Source organism: Corythoichthys intestinalis, chromosome 7 (assembly GCF_030265065.1).
Source record: "Corythoichthys intestinalis isolate RoL2023-P3 chromosome 7, ASM3026506v1, whole genome shotgun sequence".
NCBI classification, from domain to species: Eukaryota; Metazoa; Chordata; class Actinopteri; order Syngnathiformes; family Syngnathidae; genus Corythoichthys; species Corythoichthys intestinalis.
The window spans coordinates 1,971,141-1,989,505 of NC_080401.1; the positions used below are offsets into that span (position 1 = coordinate 1,971,141).

Below are 18,365 nucleotides of genomic sequence, written 5' to 3' on the forward strand. Positions count from 1 at the left end.
TATGGTTTGTGAGGACTTTGAACCCGTTTTCTCACCTGGGCTCTGGGGACACTGTTGAAATATGGGGACTATGCCAATGTCCCCATAAACCTTGGACTATATTTGCATTTTTTTGTGCCTAAATGACCTTTTTTTTACTCTTAAAGTGACGCAATTTCAAGAATACGTCATCATCTTCATCATCATAACGATAAATTCGCCTTAATTGGTCTCTAAATGACTTATTTTTCATTTTTTTCCCAAGTCCTCATATAACTCTTGACTTGACTGCTGTGTGTGCGTGTGTATGGAACAGCGCCCCACAGGGCCTCCTGTGAACTACAATTTCCATACACATTTCTCACACACACAGTCATTTTTGGCGGGCTTTTTTGTGATTGGCTGGCTTTAGTTCGTGGGCGTAGTCAATTCAGGGAACCGTTAGTGCATGCCCTTCCCCCACCAGGAGATCAAGAAAGGAAAGTTTTCAGAGAAAGATGACACCAGGCAGATAACAATCAAGTGTAAGAGTATAATTTATGATAAAGTATTGTTTTTATAAAGCGAATTGGAACTTCTTCTTCATGCTTTGATTGGATTTGTTTTTTGTTGTTGTTGTTGTTGTTTCTTTTTTTTTTTTTTTTTTTTTTACTGATGAATCAGATTAGGTTATCTTTACATTGAATGTTATTGAGGAAAAAATTAAATCTTTTTTTGTTGTTTTTGTTTACTTTTTTCATATTTGCTGAATCACTAACAACAACAGAGCTTCTGTAAAATATTTAATTTGCACATTATTGCATTATATTCCAAGTATTATAGCATAATTTTGGGTTTCATCTGTACCATTTCGACTAAATTGAAATAATGTAAAACATTCCAATAAGTATATGCATATAGAAGCGTAAACGATAGGTGATTTCTGAAATGGTGTGGTACTAGTAACTTCCCTACTTTTATAGATAACAATGCATCTGTACAGTGCTTTAATTTTGCTAAGAGAAAACGGTAGGATGGCTATCCAATAAATTAAATACGTTATTTTATAGTTGTAACAAGAACAGAGGGGGAAATTATCATAAATCATCATTCATCAATCATCATCTTTTTTTTTTTTTTTTTTAAAGAAATTAGTAGGCAGGAAATTGTTGAATTTCACGTTGATCTTAAGTCTTGACAACTCCATGTAAAAAGCACATTTAATATGTTTATTTGATACTGTTTTTCAACTATGTATAGCAGGAAAGCTTGCTGATAGATAAAAATGAAGGAAGAAGAGTAAAAAAGAAACCTTGGTCGAGGGCAGAGATAACTGCAGTAATGTGCTATTTTCAGGCCACATAAATAAAGGAAAATTAGCCGCCAAAACCGAATGCAGTCGCTCCAAACTTGTGGAGGGTTCTGTTCTTGCGTAAAGACCAGTGCAAAATATCAGACTTTATCAGAAACTGGGGAATAGCTGCAAAAAGGATGCCAAATTGTTGCTGATTTTTGTAGCTGTTAATAAATTGTTGTAATGATCTTCGAATCAGTTATTGTGCCTTTCATTTTGTTGTAATTTTAAAGCTTACTGCTAGCACTTGCATTATCTTGTATTTTTTATCAATATTATCTGAAACCTGTTGTTTGAATTAAAATTTCTAGAACACATTAGCTTTATATGTATTTTATTATTTTGATATTATTATCTATGATATCATTTTTTTCAGAGGCCAAGATATGGTACAATAGTCTAAACAGTTTGTATATTATATATATATATATATAATTTTTTTTTTTTAGGACTTGGCTGATACCAAATGTGCTCCTTGCCAATTCCATTCCTGATGAGGCGTCTGTAAAATAAATTGGTAACCTGAAGGAGTTTAATTAATGCCTATTTCTGTCTGAAACCCTTTTAAAGTTTTTATTTAGACATTTACAAACATTCATAGCACAACAGACAGCACAAAATAACTACTGTGCAAAACATCAGGAAAGTTGCTGAGATATTTCAATGTACACATTTTTTGTTGTTGTAATTCATATGTCAGGGTTCCCGCAGGTCCGTGAAAAGTCTTAAAATGCCTTAAATTTAAAATTTGGATAATCCAGGTCTACAGAGTTGTGTGACCTTCCAAAGTGTTGAAGGTCACAGTGTGAGGCTGTAAATTGAGGCCTAAATCCTAATTTTGGGACGTTACTTCGAGCTAGAGGGTTGAGATTTGAGACGATGCATCAGGACACAACTCTCTGTGACTATGACGAATTACAGAATTGTGTCACCTTCCCAAGTGTTAAAGGTCACAGGGTTAGGCTTCAAAATTAGGCCTAACTCCTAATTTGGGGACGTTACTTTGAGCTAGAGGGATAAGATTTGAATTGATGCATCAGGACACAAGTCACAGTGACTATCAAAAATTACAGAATTGTGTGACCTTCCAATGTGTTGAAGGTCACATGGTTGGGCTTTAAAATGAGGCCTAACTCCTAATTTTGGGACGTTACTTCGAGCTAGAGGGTTGAGATTTCAGTAGATGCATAAGGACACAACTCTCTGTGACTATGACGAATTACAGAATTGTGTGACCTTCCCAAGTGTTAAAGGTCACAGGGTTAGGCTTCAAAATGAGGCCTAACTCCTAATTTTGGGACATTACTTCGAGCTAGAGGGTTGAGATTTGAAATGATGCATCAGGACGCAAGTCAGAGTGACTATGACAAATTAAAGAATTGTGTGACCTTCCCAAGTGTTGAAAGTGACAGGGTTAGGCTTTAAAATGAGGCCTAACTCCTAATTTTGGGACATTACTTCGAGCTAGAGGGCTGGGATTTGAAATGATGCATCAGGACACAAGTCACAGTGACTATGACAAATCACAGAATTGTGTGACCTTCCCAAGTGTTAAAGGTCACAGGGTTAGGCTTCAAAATGAGGCCTAACTCCTAATTTTGGGACGTTACTTCGAGCTAGAGGATTGAGATTTGAGACGATGCATCAGGACACAACTCTCTGTGACTGTGACGAATTACAGAATTGTGTGCCCTTCCCAAGTGTTAAAGGTCACAGGGTTAGGCTTTAAAATGAGGCCTAACTCCTAATTTTGGGACGTGACTTCGAGCTACAGGTTTGAGATTTGAGACGATGCATCAGGACACTAGTCAGAGTGACGATGAGGAATTACAGAATTGTGCGACCTTCCCATGTGTTGAAGGTCACAGGGTTAGGCTTTAAAATGAGGCCTAAATCCTAAATTTGGGACGCTGCTTTGAGTTAGAGGTCTGAGATTTGAGACTATGCATCAGGACACAAGTCAGATTGACGATGAGGAATTACAGAATTGTGCAACCTTCCCATGTGTTGAAGGTCACAGGGTTAGGCTTTAAAATGAGGCCTAAATCCTAAATTTGGGACGCTGCTTTGAGCTAGAGGTTTGAGATTTGAGACGATGCATCAGGACACTAGTCGGAGTGACGATGAGGAATTACAGAACTGTGCGACCTTCCCATTTGTTGAAGGTCACAGGGTTAGGCTTTAAAATGAGGCCTAAATCCTAAATTTGGGACGCTGCTTTGAGCTAGAGGTTTGAGATTTGAGACGATGCATCAGGACACTAGTCAGAGTGACGATGAGGAATTACAGAATCGTGCGACCTTCCCATGTGTTGAAGGTCACAGGGTTAGGCTTTAAAATGAGGCCTAAATCCAAAATTTGGGACGCTGCTTTGAGTCGGAGGTTTGAGATTTGAGACTATGCATCAGGACACAAGTCAGATTGACGATGAGGAATTACAGAATTGTGCAACCTTCCCATGTGTTGAAGGTCACAGGGTTAGGCTTTAAAATGAGGCCTAAATCCTAAATTTGGGACGATGCTTTGAGCTAGAGGTTTGAGATTTGAGACGATGCATCAGGACACTAGTTAGAGTGACGATGAGGAATTACAGAATTGTGCGACCTTTAACCTCAGTGTATATCAGTGACTTGAGTTGTTGCTATAACGCTATTTCCTGGTTATTAGTGGTTGTAGGAGTGAGCGGGAATATGCAGAGATGAAGTGTGAATTTAATAAAAAATGGATGGAAGATGGTTTACTGATATATTGTGATATTCCATCCATCCAGCCCTTATCTACTGCTCACAGGGGCAGCAGTTTTAGCAAGAGCCCAGACTTCCCTCACTCCAGCCACTTCAACCAGCTCCTCTGGTAGGATCCCAAGGCGTTCCAAGGCCAGCCAAGACACAGTTAGTCCCTCCAACGTGTCCTGGGTCACCCTCAGGGCCTCCCGCCGGTGGGACATGTCCGGAAAACCTCTCTAGTGAGGCGTCCAGGAGGCATCTGAACCAGATGCCTGAGCCACCTCAACTGGCTCCTCTCAGCTCCTATCTCTCAATTTCTTCGAAGCCATCCGGATGTCGTTTTACATGGCCTCACCAAACTCCTCCAATGTCCGAGTTTTTGCTTTGGCGACCGCCGAAACTACATTCCGCTTGGCCAGCCAGTACCTGTCAGCAGCCCCTGGAGTCCTAAAGGCCAAAAAGGCGCGATAGTCCTTCTTCAGCTTGACGGCATCCCTTACCGTGAGATACCAGCGGGTTCAGTGATTGCTGCCATGACAGGCAACAACCTCTTTATGGCCACAGCTCTGATAGGCCGCCTCTACAATGGAGATGCGGAACATGGCCCACTTTGACTCAATGTCCGTTACCGCCCCCGGGACACGGGAGAAGTTCTGCCAGAGGTGGGTGATGAAGCCATTTCTGACAGGGGATTCTACCAGACGCACCCAGCAGACCCTCACAATCAGTTTGGGCCTGCCAGGTCTTGCCATCAACTTCCCCCGCCATCGGAGCCAACACACCAACAGGTGGTGATCAGTTCATAGCTCTGCTCTGCTCTTCACATGAGTCTCCAAAACACGCGGGCGCAAATCCGATTACACGACAACAAAGTCGATCATTGAACTGCAGCCTAGGGTGTCCTGGTGCCAAGTGCACATATGGAATCCCCCATGTTTGAACATGGTCTTCGTTATGGGCAATCTGTGACGAGCACAGAAGTTCAATAACAGAACGCCGCTCGGGTTCTGATCGGGGGGTGGGGGGTGTTTCTCATAATCAGGCTCCTTCAGGTCTCACTGTCAATGCCGACGTGATACCTTCTAGTCCAAAAGGTTATTAATATACTCCCATCCAGAATCTATTTGTTGTTTTAAAATGGTGTCACAGTTTTAATTTTTTTATTTAAATTAAGAAATGGAAAGGAACCACGAAGTTGCTACCAAAATCTTCCATTAGAACTGTTTCTACGTTAGCTCTATAGCACTAAAAACAGAGCATTCACAGCCTGTCTTTTGTGAGAATCTGCAGGTCATTTCCTGTCCATTTTAGGGCATTTACAGGTCAATTCCTGTCAGACTATGCATCAGTCCATCGTGGTGAAGAGGGAGCTGGGCCGAGGGTGATGCTCTCTATTTATCGGTCGATCTGCCTTCCTAACCTCACCTATCGTAACGAGCTGTGGGTGTCATGACAGAAAGAGCAAGATTCCGCATATAAGCGGCCGAAATGAGTTTCCTCCGTACAGTTATTGGGTGTCCGGGCTCTCCCTCAGATATAAGATGAGAAGCTCGATCATCTGGAATTGGGCTCAGAGTAAGGCCTCTGCTCCTCTGCATCGCGCGAAGCCAGATGAAGTGGATCGGGCATCTGATTACGATGCCTCCGGGGTGCCACCCTGGTGAGGTGTTCCGGGCACGTACCACTGGGAGGAGGCCACGGGGCCGATCCAGGACACGTTGGAGAGACTGTCTCAACCAGATCAACCAGAAATGACCTGCCAATGCCCCAAAATCAATAGGAAGTGACCCGTGAATACCTCAACAGGAATAGGAATTTAGCAAAAATCAACAGGAAATGACGGCAAATTTCCCAAAATGAAATCGTTGCCTGGTATTGGCTACAACTGACAGCATCAGACATCCAATCCATTTGAAGTGGGAGGGTGGCAACGAAAGAACGGTTCATTTGCTGCCACCCTCCCACTTTAAACGGCTTGGACGTCTACTAGTGATAAAGTCATTCCTATTCCCTTGTAGAATGATTTGCTGACCCATGTATCAATAATTTTTGTATCGGCATTTCGTTAGATCAGAGGTTCCCATCCCTAGTGCAAAGTCTGCAAAAAGATTGTTTGGAACGATGGGCTTTGGAACAATGGGGTTCAAAGCCGCTGAATCGCACATTAGAAGAGAAAAGAAAAATCCTTTTCTTCATGAGAAATTGTTGTGACATGTTTTGGTCTTGAATGATATTTTTAGGATCTTAAAATTGTTTTTATAATCATGAAATTTGACTGATAAAAGGGTGCAAGGACCCTGTATGCTGAAAAGTATATGTATAAGAATTAAATTCTACAATAAATATTTGAAATAGTGTAGATTTTGGAAACCATTTTGTGCAAGTGAAAAAAGATTAACATCAGTTTCAAATGTACAATTATTACTTCTCATTTAAAATCAATAGTATGCCTGGTTATTTCACCAACATGCTTTTCTAAATCCTTCCAAAATGTTACTGCCACAGGACAAAAATAAAATAAATGCATAACATGTTGATTTTGAGGCATTTTAACTTATTTATATGGATGTCCCACTAATAACTATTTCTGTCAGGTGTGTATTTATGTTAATTTCATGTTAATGAGCTGTACCTTTAAAGTCCCCATAAATTTAAAAAAAGACCCCACAAACCACGTTTCTGTCAAAATTGGTCCTGTCCTCAAAAACCACCATTTAGTCAGGGCCCTATGTATCGAGTTCTGAAGGGTGTATCTGAGATCTGAAGCGAGCTAAAAATTTTTCAGATTTTTTGGAGTACTTTGGTATTACTTTCGTAGCTCTACGACCTCAGGAAAGGGTAGTCCATGTAAACCACCGCCATGCCTGTTTGAGAAATTTGTCCCCATATACCATATTGGCGCACATGTGTGTGTGTGTGTGTGTGTGTGTGTGTGTGTGTGTGTGTGTGTGTGTGTGTGTGTGTGTGTGTGTGTGTGTGTGTGTGTGTGCTCAATGTATTTTTATGATCAGTTTTAAACATAACTGTCCCACTGAATCATTTTTAAACAAAAATAAAGTACTGTAGTAGAAAAATGCTTGGCTTTATTAAATGCTTCTGTTTACCTAACATGGCTGTGACTTTTAGAGTGACATGTAGAAATTACAAACTCCTTATCACTTCTGGCGTTTATTTTATGTCTCGAACGTCTCCACATTCTCCCCCCACAGACACACACATTCATTCCAGCCCGCGCTTCTTTGCAGAAACTGTTTAACAAGTTAAACGATGATTGACAGATTGCTGCCCTGCTTCTTTGACCAGATCAAAGCCATCGTTAACTTTAATAAGCAAGTGCTGCGGTGACTGAGCGCTGGGAAAGGAGGTGAGAGAGGCTGTGCGAGTGAATGAAGCAGATCAAAGGTTTGTGGATTGGGGAAAAAAAAAAAAAAAAAAGACTATTGCGCGTCCTTGCGATGGGACTATCGCGCATGCGCACATCGCGATGGCGATGTTTAAACAGTATATCGTTCAGGCTTAATATGTGTGCGTGTGTGTGGCATTCCTTCACAGGCAAGAGAGAATCATTATTCTAGGTTCAGTATTCTAGTGAATGTTTCCCATTATTGTTCATAGTTGTCTAATTTATTTGTCTGTTTCGCAGATATTTTCTCCAATGTAATATCGTGATGTGAAAAAAATAGGAAGCCTGTGTGATTTCTAACATATTTAGTCATATGGATATTTAATATCAATGTTAACAATCATAAGAGATTCAAGTAATAGAACTAAACAATAAAAACTGGGAAAAAAAATGATTTTTTAAAATTAACTTTCTGTAAAATGTCATTTTAAATAAATGCCATTTCTGTTGAGGAATAAATACGGACACTCTCACATTCAATCCCACTTAAAATGGCTTATATCACACACAAGTGTATCACATCAGATGCACATGATTACAACATCATTACCCAGTGTTTTGAAGGAGGCTTGCCTTATTTAAACCTCACTATTAGTTTGATGTGCCCCTGACTATTGAAGTGAGAGAAAACACCATGGTGAGACCAAAGGAGCTGTCTGAGGCCTTCAGAAAGAAGATTCTAGACACTTATGAGTCTGATAAGTGATTTCAAATGGTCTCAAAAGAATATAAAATTAGCAATTCCACTGTCCAGACAGTAGTCTACAAGTGGAGGACATTCAAAACAACTGCCAACATGCCCAGGTCTGGCCGTCCAAGCAAATTCACCCCGAGAGCAGACCACAAGATGCTAAAAGAAGTCTCCAAAAACCCTAAAATGTCATCACTGGACCTACAGCAGGCTCTTGCTACTGTTGATGTAAAAGTGCATGCATCTACAATTAGAAAGAAACTTCACAAATTTAACCTTTATGGAAGGTGTGCAAGGAGGAAACCTTTGCGGTTGTAGAAGAACATGAAGGCCGGACTGAAGTTTGCCAGAGTGAATGTAGACAAAGACCAGGACTTCTGGAATAATGTTCTTTGAAAAGATGAATCTAAAATTCAATTATTTGGAAACCAGAACGGAGGACATATTTGGCGTAAAAACCAATACAGCATTTCAAGAAAAGAACCTCATACCAACTGTGAAGCATGGAGGTGGAAGTGTCATGGTTTGGGGATGCCTTGCTAAAGCAGGACCTGGCCAGCTCACCATCATAGAATCCACCATGAATTTTATCGTGTATCAGAGGTGCTTGAGGAACATGTGAGCTCATCTGTGAAAAAAAAATTAAAGCTGAAGCGAAACTGGACCCTGCAACATGACAATGACCCAAAACATACCAGTAAATCCACCAAGGACTTACGGAAAAGGAAGAAATGGAGAGTCCTGGAATGGGCAAGTCAAAGCCCAGATCTTAATCCCTTTGAGATACTGTGGGGTGACTTGAAACGGGCTGTACATGCAAGAAACCCCTCAAATATCTCACAGCTGAAAGTATTCTGCGTTGAGGATTGGGGCAAACTTTCTTCAGACCAATGTCAAAGACTTGTAGATGGTTACAAAAAGTGTCTCACTGATGTTATTTCAGCCAAAGGGGATAACACTAGCTATTAGGTGGTAGGGTGTCCTAACTTTTTCTTCATTTAGAATATGCGTTTTTGTTGACATATTTGGTTTAATGAGTCAAACAATGTTATTTTTTGTTGTTTACCTGCAATTAAATCACTTTCTTTTCCAAAGGTAAAGAAAAACAAGATCAGACAGGAACTCAGTACCGTAATTCCCCAAATATAATACGCACTTTTCCTCCCAAAATGCACTTGTAAAATCATGGGTGCGCGTTATACACAGATACAGGGATGGGCACAGAAAGATTAATCATGATTCATGTTCCGGTGTCAGCATGGACTAGCACAATATTTCTTGATCTGAACAACAGTGATATAATAATCAACTTTCATGTTGTAAATAATTGTTTTCGTGATGATATTTTTCACATCTAATAAAGTTAAAATGCTTTTGTTGTACTATTCGTCTATTATTTAAATTTCTCTTACCTTGTTATCGGAACATGTCGGCAACATGCCGGCTTATCTACACGAACATATTGTCTTGAAGAGAACGTATACGACGATCCGTTTTGTATACATTGTTACCTATTTGCAGTTTTGGTAAGTTGCAGTGCTTTCAACTCCGGACCGTGGTCGGGAGTGGACCGGCGATTTACGTGGGTCGTTCGTCTTCGGTTCATCCGGTGCTTCCTTCAGGAAAGTGGCGAGGTGTATAAAAACACTTAGACATGTTAGATGGCTTTGCTGGATACTTTATTAACAAAAAAATGAAAGCAGTGGGGGACACAGATGATTAAAAAAACGCTCTCCGCGCAACTATCTGCAACACCTGCTCTCTCTCCCCTTCGCTCGCCCACTTCTTCCATGCTAAAATGGCAATGCCGGTCATATGCAAACGAGACAGCGGCCCCTTGGGGATGCCGGTAACAAAATGTTGACCGCTTACTTGTGAAAATTATTATACTGTGAGCAATTTTATCACAGAAAATGGTGCTAAAATTAGGGTGCGCTTTATACACGGGTATAACAATTTTCCCTAGATTTTACAGGCAAATTTCGGGTGCGCGGTATCGATGGGTGCGTTTTATATTTGGAGAATTACGGTATTTAATGGGGAATCCTAATTTTTTTTGTATGTTCTATAAAAGGGGTCGGGAACCTATGGCTCGCGAGCCAGATATGGCTCTTTTGACGGCTGCGTATGGCTCGCAGACAAATCTTCAATTATTTATATAAAAAAAAGTTCGTTATGTAATGGGAAGGGCACTAAGACCTCGGGGAAAACCTGGGGGCCGTGAGTGCCACAGTGGGAGCGTTAAAAAGAGCAACCACTAAGGGGCGCTCACATTTTTTGCTTTGGCAAGCCAGTGATCAGGCGACATTCAAATTTCAGGACAGGTGCGGCAAAAAATAAAAAAATAACTTTTAACAACATCCGTCTCGTATTACAGCACAGACGGGTCATTTCTTATTCCCTCTAAAATGCGAACACTTTTTGCCCATGCACGCTAAGAACCGAATGCTGCCCCCTGCTGGTTTAAAACCGTAAGTACAACAGTCTTTTCCGGCTGAAACTTGTATGTTTATTTTCCACAAAAATCGAAATAAGATGAAACATAGGGTGAATCTATCTGTGGACACAGCAAAATAGTAAAATAACTATTGTAATATGATTTAATATTCATTATTTAATTTAAATTATTATTTATATAAGTTATTAAAAAGAATTCAGAGACTTTTTGTACTGTATATGTGTTGAAATTACATAAAATGCACATATTACTTGTATTTTTAGTTTTACACATATTGTATGGCTCTCACAGAATTACATTTTTAAAAATGTAGTGTTCATGGCTCTCTCAGCCAAAAAGCTTCCCGACCCCTGTTCTATAATTTAATTTATGGTAATATTTTATTTATTCTTCCAATTTACCAATATTGGTTTATTTTAGCTAACGTTAAAATTGCCAGTAGCGGAGGGGCTCGATTATTTGAGATATTTACTGCATTCAGATCGCAAAGCAAAGATTTGGAGACAATGGAATCCTGTAGTTCAAAAGCGATGAGAGTTGCTTCGTAACCTGCGACCAGAAGTGTTGTACAGGTTTACATTGCCAAAAAGCATGCAAATATGTATTTGAAGTATCTTCTTTGTTTGTACATTTATCAAAATGAGAAAACCCCATTTTGTACTGTACATATTAGATTGAGTCATATGCCAACTATGCAGTATTTTAAACTGGATAAGTTGCAGTAATGAGGATATTCTTACTAGTTTCACACTTTCACTGTTTTCTGCCTGCACTCCTCAGGTGGCACACAAAACATTACTCAACCAGCCAACAATACAAATTTGTAATAATCGACACAGATCACAAAACTATTAAAAAATATACATGCACATATGCATATATTACTCAGATTTCTTAGTTACTTATTTCCAAGAGAGAGAGAAAAAAAACAGTGCTTCCTGTAACTAAACAACTGGCTTGTAGCGTGCACATGGGCCTCAAAGAAATGGACCCTTTCTCAAACCATTAGCCTGAAATGATTCACAGTAGTGATGGACAATCAATCAATAGAAGCTTCTTGGCGAGATAGTGTAAAGCGCTTTGATCGCCTTGAAAGGTGGAAAAGCGCTATATAAGTATAACACCATTTACCATTTACCATTTTGAAGTTCCAAACCACTTGGCCAAATTGATTCGAAAATAGGTTCAGTTCACGAAACTTCATTACCAGTGACATCTCCTGGCAAAAGCTGGAACTGCAGGGGCTCACAACCCGTCTTTCCTCCTGAAGTGTGATGCACACAGGAAAGCTGATTTTGATATGCTATTTCGGCATCCTCTTACAATAATCGCCTAAGTCATTTTATTTATTTTATTTTATTTATTTTTTTGTAGAAAACATGAAATACTGAACCAAATTCTCATTACACTGTATTGATGATTAATTCCATTTCAGGGGCAGAATTGAGTAATACATTTGACTAAGGATGTCACCAATTTTAGCAGAGGTGGTCAGCATCCTGAGGAAATGTTCGGGGGGGTATTTGTTCAAATATGGAATAGGCGAATATTTTAAGAGGGTGACTATTTTCAAATAAAGAGTTATGAATGTGTCTTGTGTCACTGATGTGAGCAATGTGGGGGGAAATATTGCAGTGTGCTTGTGTTACTATGGTCATTATGTAGGATGGTGAACATTCAAAGATTTTTATTGAGGTACATTATTACCTGCATAGTTTTTGGATTGAGTGAATTTCTTTTTTGCTTACTTCACCACATTTAGAAAATACTTGCTCACAGGAAACAGATGATGCTGGTGTACAAAAAATGTTTTGCCAAATGGAATAAATGAGGGTTCACATTCTGATGGTTCTCCCAGTAAAGTAGTGGGTTTTCGGCCCTTTCCATTGGTAGATCAGTAAAGTATCGCTGCACCTCCTTCATTGCATCTGCTGAGGCATTCCTTGAAACCTTCCTAGTATCAGACGCATCTCTGGCCAGAGTATCGATACTGAACTTTAATTTTGTTAGCAATGTAACCTTTTAAAATGACATTACTTATGTTACGTGATTAAAGACAGCGCACGTACCTTATCAGGAGCGATGAGATCATAGTGTTCCCACATTTCAGAACGACCTCTCTTCCTAGCTTGCTCGTTAACGATCAAACAAAATAGATTTCTCAGTAAGTCAACTGCAAAAACGCACACGAACCACGACAACACCAATCTGCAAATTTAACATTTGTTCGCGCCGTTATGAAATAATGAGATACTTTAATTCAAATCACCTCAGCCAGTCACTTGTCAGAATCAAGACAGCCACTCTCTGTGACCCATCTGATTGGATTATGAACAGACAGGGTTGTTTCATTCAAGAACTGAAACAGTTCCTGTTTCATAGCTCATATGTCACGTGGTTTGAAGCAAGCTCCGGAGCAGTGGTCCAATATAAATATACTGTACGTCATCGGTTCGGCGCACGTTTCGGAGTTTCAGTTTCAAGCTGCCATCACTAGTTGACAGCCTCATGAGGCTTCATCTCAGAAAAGTGTTTTTTTTTTCCCTTTTGTTTGTACTTTTATATGAAAATATTTATAAAAATAATAAGTTTTTGGTTAATTCATAAATACTTGGAGGTTTTGCACCAACTCCTGTGTTCCTTTGGTTTCCATGCTTCCTGGCATTTGGGTACTGTGAACATTTTCCAGCTAGACTCATCAATACTCATACAGACCTTTGAATTTAGCATAATTGATTGAATTTGAGGATGAAGTTTGGATGCACGTGTCCTTTTTTTCTGGGATCATACGAGATGCTTAATGAAACTGAGCAAGAAACCGACACGCGTCTTCAATAAATGAGGCCCCTTGGTACCGGAAGTATTTACATTTTAGTATCAATACTCATGCCATAAGATTTATTGCCATCCTCCTCATGTCAGATATCAATTTTCTGTTGGTTTTGTTTTTCTTAGGATGCATGGCCTACCGTGAATTAAAATTAGCAGAAAAATAAATAAAAAATTGAGAGTGATAAAGGAACAAAAAACTTACCTTGGTGGTCGTGGGGATAAGATGAGTGACATCATTAAGGCTATGCAAATGAGGAACCAGTTCCAACCATAAATTAACCTGAGGGGAAAAAACAACATTTAATGAGAACAAAGGACATAAACAAAGCATCATTTGATCTGTTACGTGCCGTAACAGCACCATAATGGAAAAGAATCAGTTGTAAAAATTAGGCTGTTGATCAAAATGTTTTAAAATACCTAAAGAAACCCAAAAAAAATTCAAGAAAGAAAAGGACTGGACTAGTAAACTTTCACACCCTTGTTTTCCCATCCCCTCACCCAAAGCCTGTCTTGCCCCCACCCTGGACCAATATCAGTTTGCAAACAGATCCACAGAAGAGGCAATGAAGCCTCTTTCCTTGAGAAGAAAGAGAGCTATGTCAAAATGCTCTTCATCGATTAAAGTTGGAAATTCTTATTTCCAAGTTAGCCAACCTGTGACTTAAACTTGGCACTGGATCAAGGACTCTGGTCAACCGACCCCAGCACGTGTAGCCTGGTCCCCACCTCTCTTCCACCTGCACAACCTGCATCGGCTCGCTTCAAGGGTGTGTGCCAAGTCCACTACTCTACTCACTCTACACCGATGACCCACCCACGAAGACGATATTGTGAAATTCCCAGACGGTGCTGGGGATGATCACAGACGGGACTCAGACTGAGTGAGTGGTGCGCCTTCAACAACATGGCACTGAATGTCTCCAAGACTTAGGAGCTCATCCTGGATGTCCAACGACAAAAAAAACACCCCTGCTCCCTCTACATCAACAGCAAAAGCATGGAGCAAGTGGAGTCCTTCAAATTCCTTGGGGTCCACATCTATGCGGACCTCTCCTGGGCAACCAACACCACTGCACTGGTTAAGACGGTGCAGCAAAGAAGACATTTCCTGACACTACTCAGGAAGGAGAAACTCGACACCAACCCGCTGGTGACCTTCTACCTATGCTGTGTCAGTGTGGCACTCAAACTGCACAGGAGTAGAGAAAACCAAATGTTTTTGTTTATTGTTCGAGCGTTGTTAGCGAGATCCAGACCGACGAGAGGCAGGCAAAGCTCGAGAGGGAATCAGGCGTGGAGATCCGACAAGGGGCATGCACAAACAGGTCCTGGGACGAAAGCAAAAAATCGTGAGCCGAGAATAGTAGACAAAAATGTAAGTAAGGCGGGATACAACTGACAGCAGAACTAGACGAGTTGATCTGGCGACGTGGTGGTGAGTCCGCTGGGCTTTTAAAACTGGCTGATTGTATCTGCTCACAGCTGTGGCTGCTCCACCCGTCTGACCTGTAATTAGGAAGGAGGGGCAGAGGCCCTAACAGAACTCCCCCCACCCCACCCCACGAGCTCCACCTGACAACCGACGGAGAGGATCGGGATGGGCGCAGTGGAAATCCCGGATGAGGGCCCGGGAGCACCCACCGGGACCCAGGAGCGCTCCTCAGGACCATAGCCCTCCCAGTCCACGAGGTACTGACGCCTCCTGCCGCGGTGGCTCACGGTGTAGACCGGCGCTGGCGTGCGGCGACGGTTGGACTGGGTGCAGGACTCTAGTGAGGCCCATAGAAGTGCAGTGCGGGCCTGGTTCCAGACCTGGGAGCACCGGTCGATGCGAGCCTGGACTGAGGGCACAGTGATGTCCTTTTCCAGTGTGGGGAATAACAGGGGCTGGTAGCCAAGGGAGCAGAGGAACAGGAATATACCGGGTGAGGAGTTTGGAAGGGAGTTGTGAGCGTACTCCATGGCAATTGGTCGCTCCAGGAGGCAGGATTGGCCTGCGTGGTGCATTGGAGGGCAGCTTCTAGTTGTTGGTTTGTGCACTCGCACTGTCCATTTGTCTGTGGGTGATAGCCGGAGGAAAGACTCACCTCAATGCCCAATGCTGAACAAAAGGCCTTCCACACCTGGGAGGTGAACTGCGGTCCCCGGTCTGAAACTACAGTATATCAGCTGGAATGCCATGCAGACGGAAGATGTTTCGTGTGAGGAGGTCAGCTGTCTCTGAGGTGGTAGGAAGCTTGCGGAGAGGGATGAAGTGGGCTGCCTTGAAAAATCTATCCACCACAGTGAGGATTACCATGTTGCCTTTGGACAGAGGGAGACCGGTTTCAAAGTCCAGGGCGATATGCGACCAAGGGTGGTTCGGGATGGTTAATGGCCGTAGGAGTCCAGCACTAGGTCGGGTGGTCGTCTTGCTACGTGTGCATGCAAAGATGAATGATCAGGTGTCCGTCGCCGTGGTGGCCTACCAAAACCGCTGGCGTAGCACCGCCAGTGTTCTCCTAATGCCAGGATGACAAAACAAGTGTGATGAATGCGCCCAGTCCAGTACCTTGGGACAAAGGTCTGGAGGAACAAAAAGGTTTGACTGGTCCCCCTCACGAGGGTCTGGGTGCGCTCTGTGTGCTTATTTAACTTTGGCTTCAATTTCCCACTCCACCGAGGTGAGGAAGCAGGTTGGCGGGAGGATATTCGGAGGTTCTTCTTGGGATTGGCTCTTTTGGAATTGCCGGGACAGGGCGTCGGGTTTTGTGTTCTTGGAACCTGGAATATAGGACAAGGTGAAATTGAACGGGGAAAAATACAAGGCCCACCATGCTTGACGCGGGTTGAGGCATTTAGCAGATTTGAGGTATTCTAGGTTTTTATGATCGGTGAGTACGACAAACGGGATTGATTCCCCCTCCAGGTGATAGTGCCATTCCTCCATGGCCAAATTCATAGCAAGGAATTCCCTATCGCCGATGGTGTAATTACCTTCGGCAGGGGACAGCCTACGGGAGAAAAAGGCGCAAGGATGAACCTTGCCGTCGGCCCCGTGCTGGGACAACACAGCACCCACTCCTACCTCAGAGGCATCCACTTCCACGATGAATTGAAGTGCTGGGTCAGGATTGGCTAACACAGGAGTTGTGGTGAAACGGGTCTTGAGTTCGTGTAATGCCATACTGGCAGTGTGTGACCAGTGGAATGGTGTGGCTGTGGAAGTGAGGGCAGTGAGAGGAGCATCAATCCGACTATAGTTACGATTGAACCGACGGTAGTAATTTGCAAAGCCCAAGAAGCGCTGGAGCTGTTTTCGGTCTGTAGGAAGTGGCCAATCCTGGACCGCTGAGACCTTAGCTGGGTCCATGCGTAACTGGCCTTTGCCGATGATGTAGCCAAGAAAGGTGGTCCCGGGGACGTGGAATTCGCATTTCTCTGCCTTAACGAAGAGCTTGTTCTCGAGTAGACCCTGGAGCACCTGGCGGACATGACGCTAGTGATTAAGTTGGGTGTTAGAGTAGACCAGGATGTCATCTAGGTAGACCACCACGAACCGATTGATCATTTCACCGAGAACATCATTCACAAGGTTCTGGAATATCGCGGGGACGTTAGTGAGACCAAATGGCATGACTAGGTATTCATAGTGACCCAGGGGTGTGTTAAACGCGGTCTTCCACTCATCCGTCTCTCGAATGCGGACAAGGTGGTAGACGTTGCGGAGATCGCGTTTGGAAGATATAGTGGCTCCTGGAGGGGTGTAAAGGTGGAATCGATGAGCGGGAGAGGATATTTATTCTTCACAGTGATATCGTTCAGGGACCGGTAATCGATGCAGGGACGTAAGCCGCCATCTTTTTTCGGCACGAAGAAGAACCCCACAGCCACTGGTGAAGAGGACGGCCGTATAACAACCGTTGCCAGGGATTCCTTGATGAACTGTTCCATCGCTTCCCTCTCAGGTTGAGAGATGGAAAACAGGCGCTCCCTGGGGAGGGCTGCTCCTGGCAGGAGGTCGCAGTTGTACGGGCGGTGTGGAGGGAGCGAAACTGCATGCTCCTTACTGAAGACCTGCCCGAGATGATGGTAACACTCGGGTATCGCAGAGAGGTCTGGTTGCTCAGCTTCCCGGACAGGGCAAGACGGCGTCAGGGAGGATTTGAGACAGTGAGCATGGCAATTCGGGCTCCAGGCGGTTATTTTGGGGTGGGATCCAGTCAATGGACGGATTGTGTCTCCTCAACTACAGCAGCCCGAGGACGAGGGGGGTGCGAGGGCTCTTGAAAACAAGGAAAGGGGTCACCTCCCGGTGATTACCCGATGTGAGGAGGTTGATGGCTTCCGTCTGATGAGTCACCTGAAACAGGACTGGGCCGTCCAAAGCGGTGGCTTGTAAAGGTGCCGAGAGAAGATGTGTCACAAGCCCCAACTGTTGGACAAGTTCCCCATCTATGAAGTTCTCATCTGAGCCACAGTCCACCTAGGCGGTGACTGTGCGTGACTGGCTCTTCTAGGAGAGGGCAGCTGGGAGTTGAAGTTGGCGAGCGGTAATATTGTTCATGTGGCTCACGAGTAGCCCCTCTGCTACTGGTGAGTCTGTTGGCCTTTCCGGGCGTACTGGGCAATCGCGAAGGTTCCCGGGTTCCACAGTAGATGCATGATCTGCTATTGAATCTTCGCTCACGTTCTCCAGGTGTTAGTCTGGTTCGGCCCAGTTGCATAGGCTCCGGGTTGTCAGCAGGAGACGCGCATGCGCGCAAAAACGTAGCGCTGGCCAGGAGGTGGAAACAGCCACGGGAGAGAGACACGGGCGTGAGGAGTCTTCAGTTGCTCCCGACGCTGTCGCTGGCGTTCCCATAGCCGATTGTCCAATTTAATTGACAGTTCGATCAAACGATCGAGCGAGAGGGATTCATCTTGCGGGGCCAGTTAATCTTTGAGAGATTCGCTGAGAG

At 43.1% G+C, this 18,365-nt stretch overlaps 1 protein-coding gene across 6 annotated transcripts in view; it reads right to left on the bottom strand.

The window, feature by feature from the left end:
- The window catches only part of nlgn1 (neuroligin 1), a 222,747-nt gene that overhangs the window by 25,769 nt on the left and 178,613 nt on the right, over positions 1-18,365 (bottom strand). For 5 of the 6 annotated variants that reach the window (XM_057841071.1, XM_057841070.1, XM_057841069.1 and 2 more), the window contains one exon: positions 13,625-13,702. The exons of the other annotated variant lie outside the window; for it this stretch is intronic. In XM_057841071.1, coding sequence (XP_057697054.1) covers positions 13,625-13,702 — 78 coding nt within the window. The remainder of the gene's footprint in view (positions 1-13,624; positions 13,703-18,365) is intronic. 6 annotated transcript variants of the gene reach the window in all.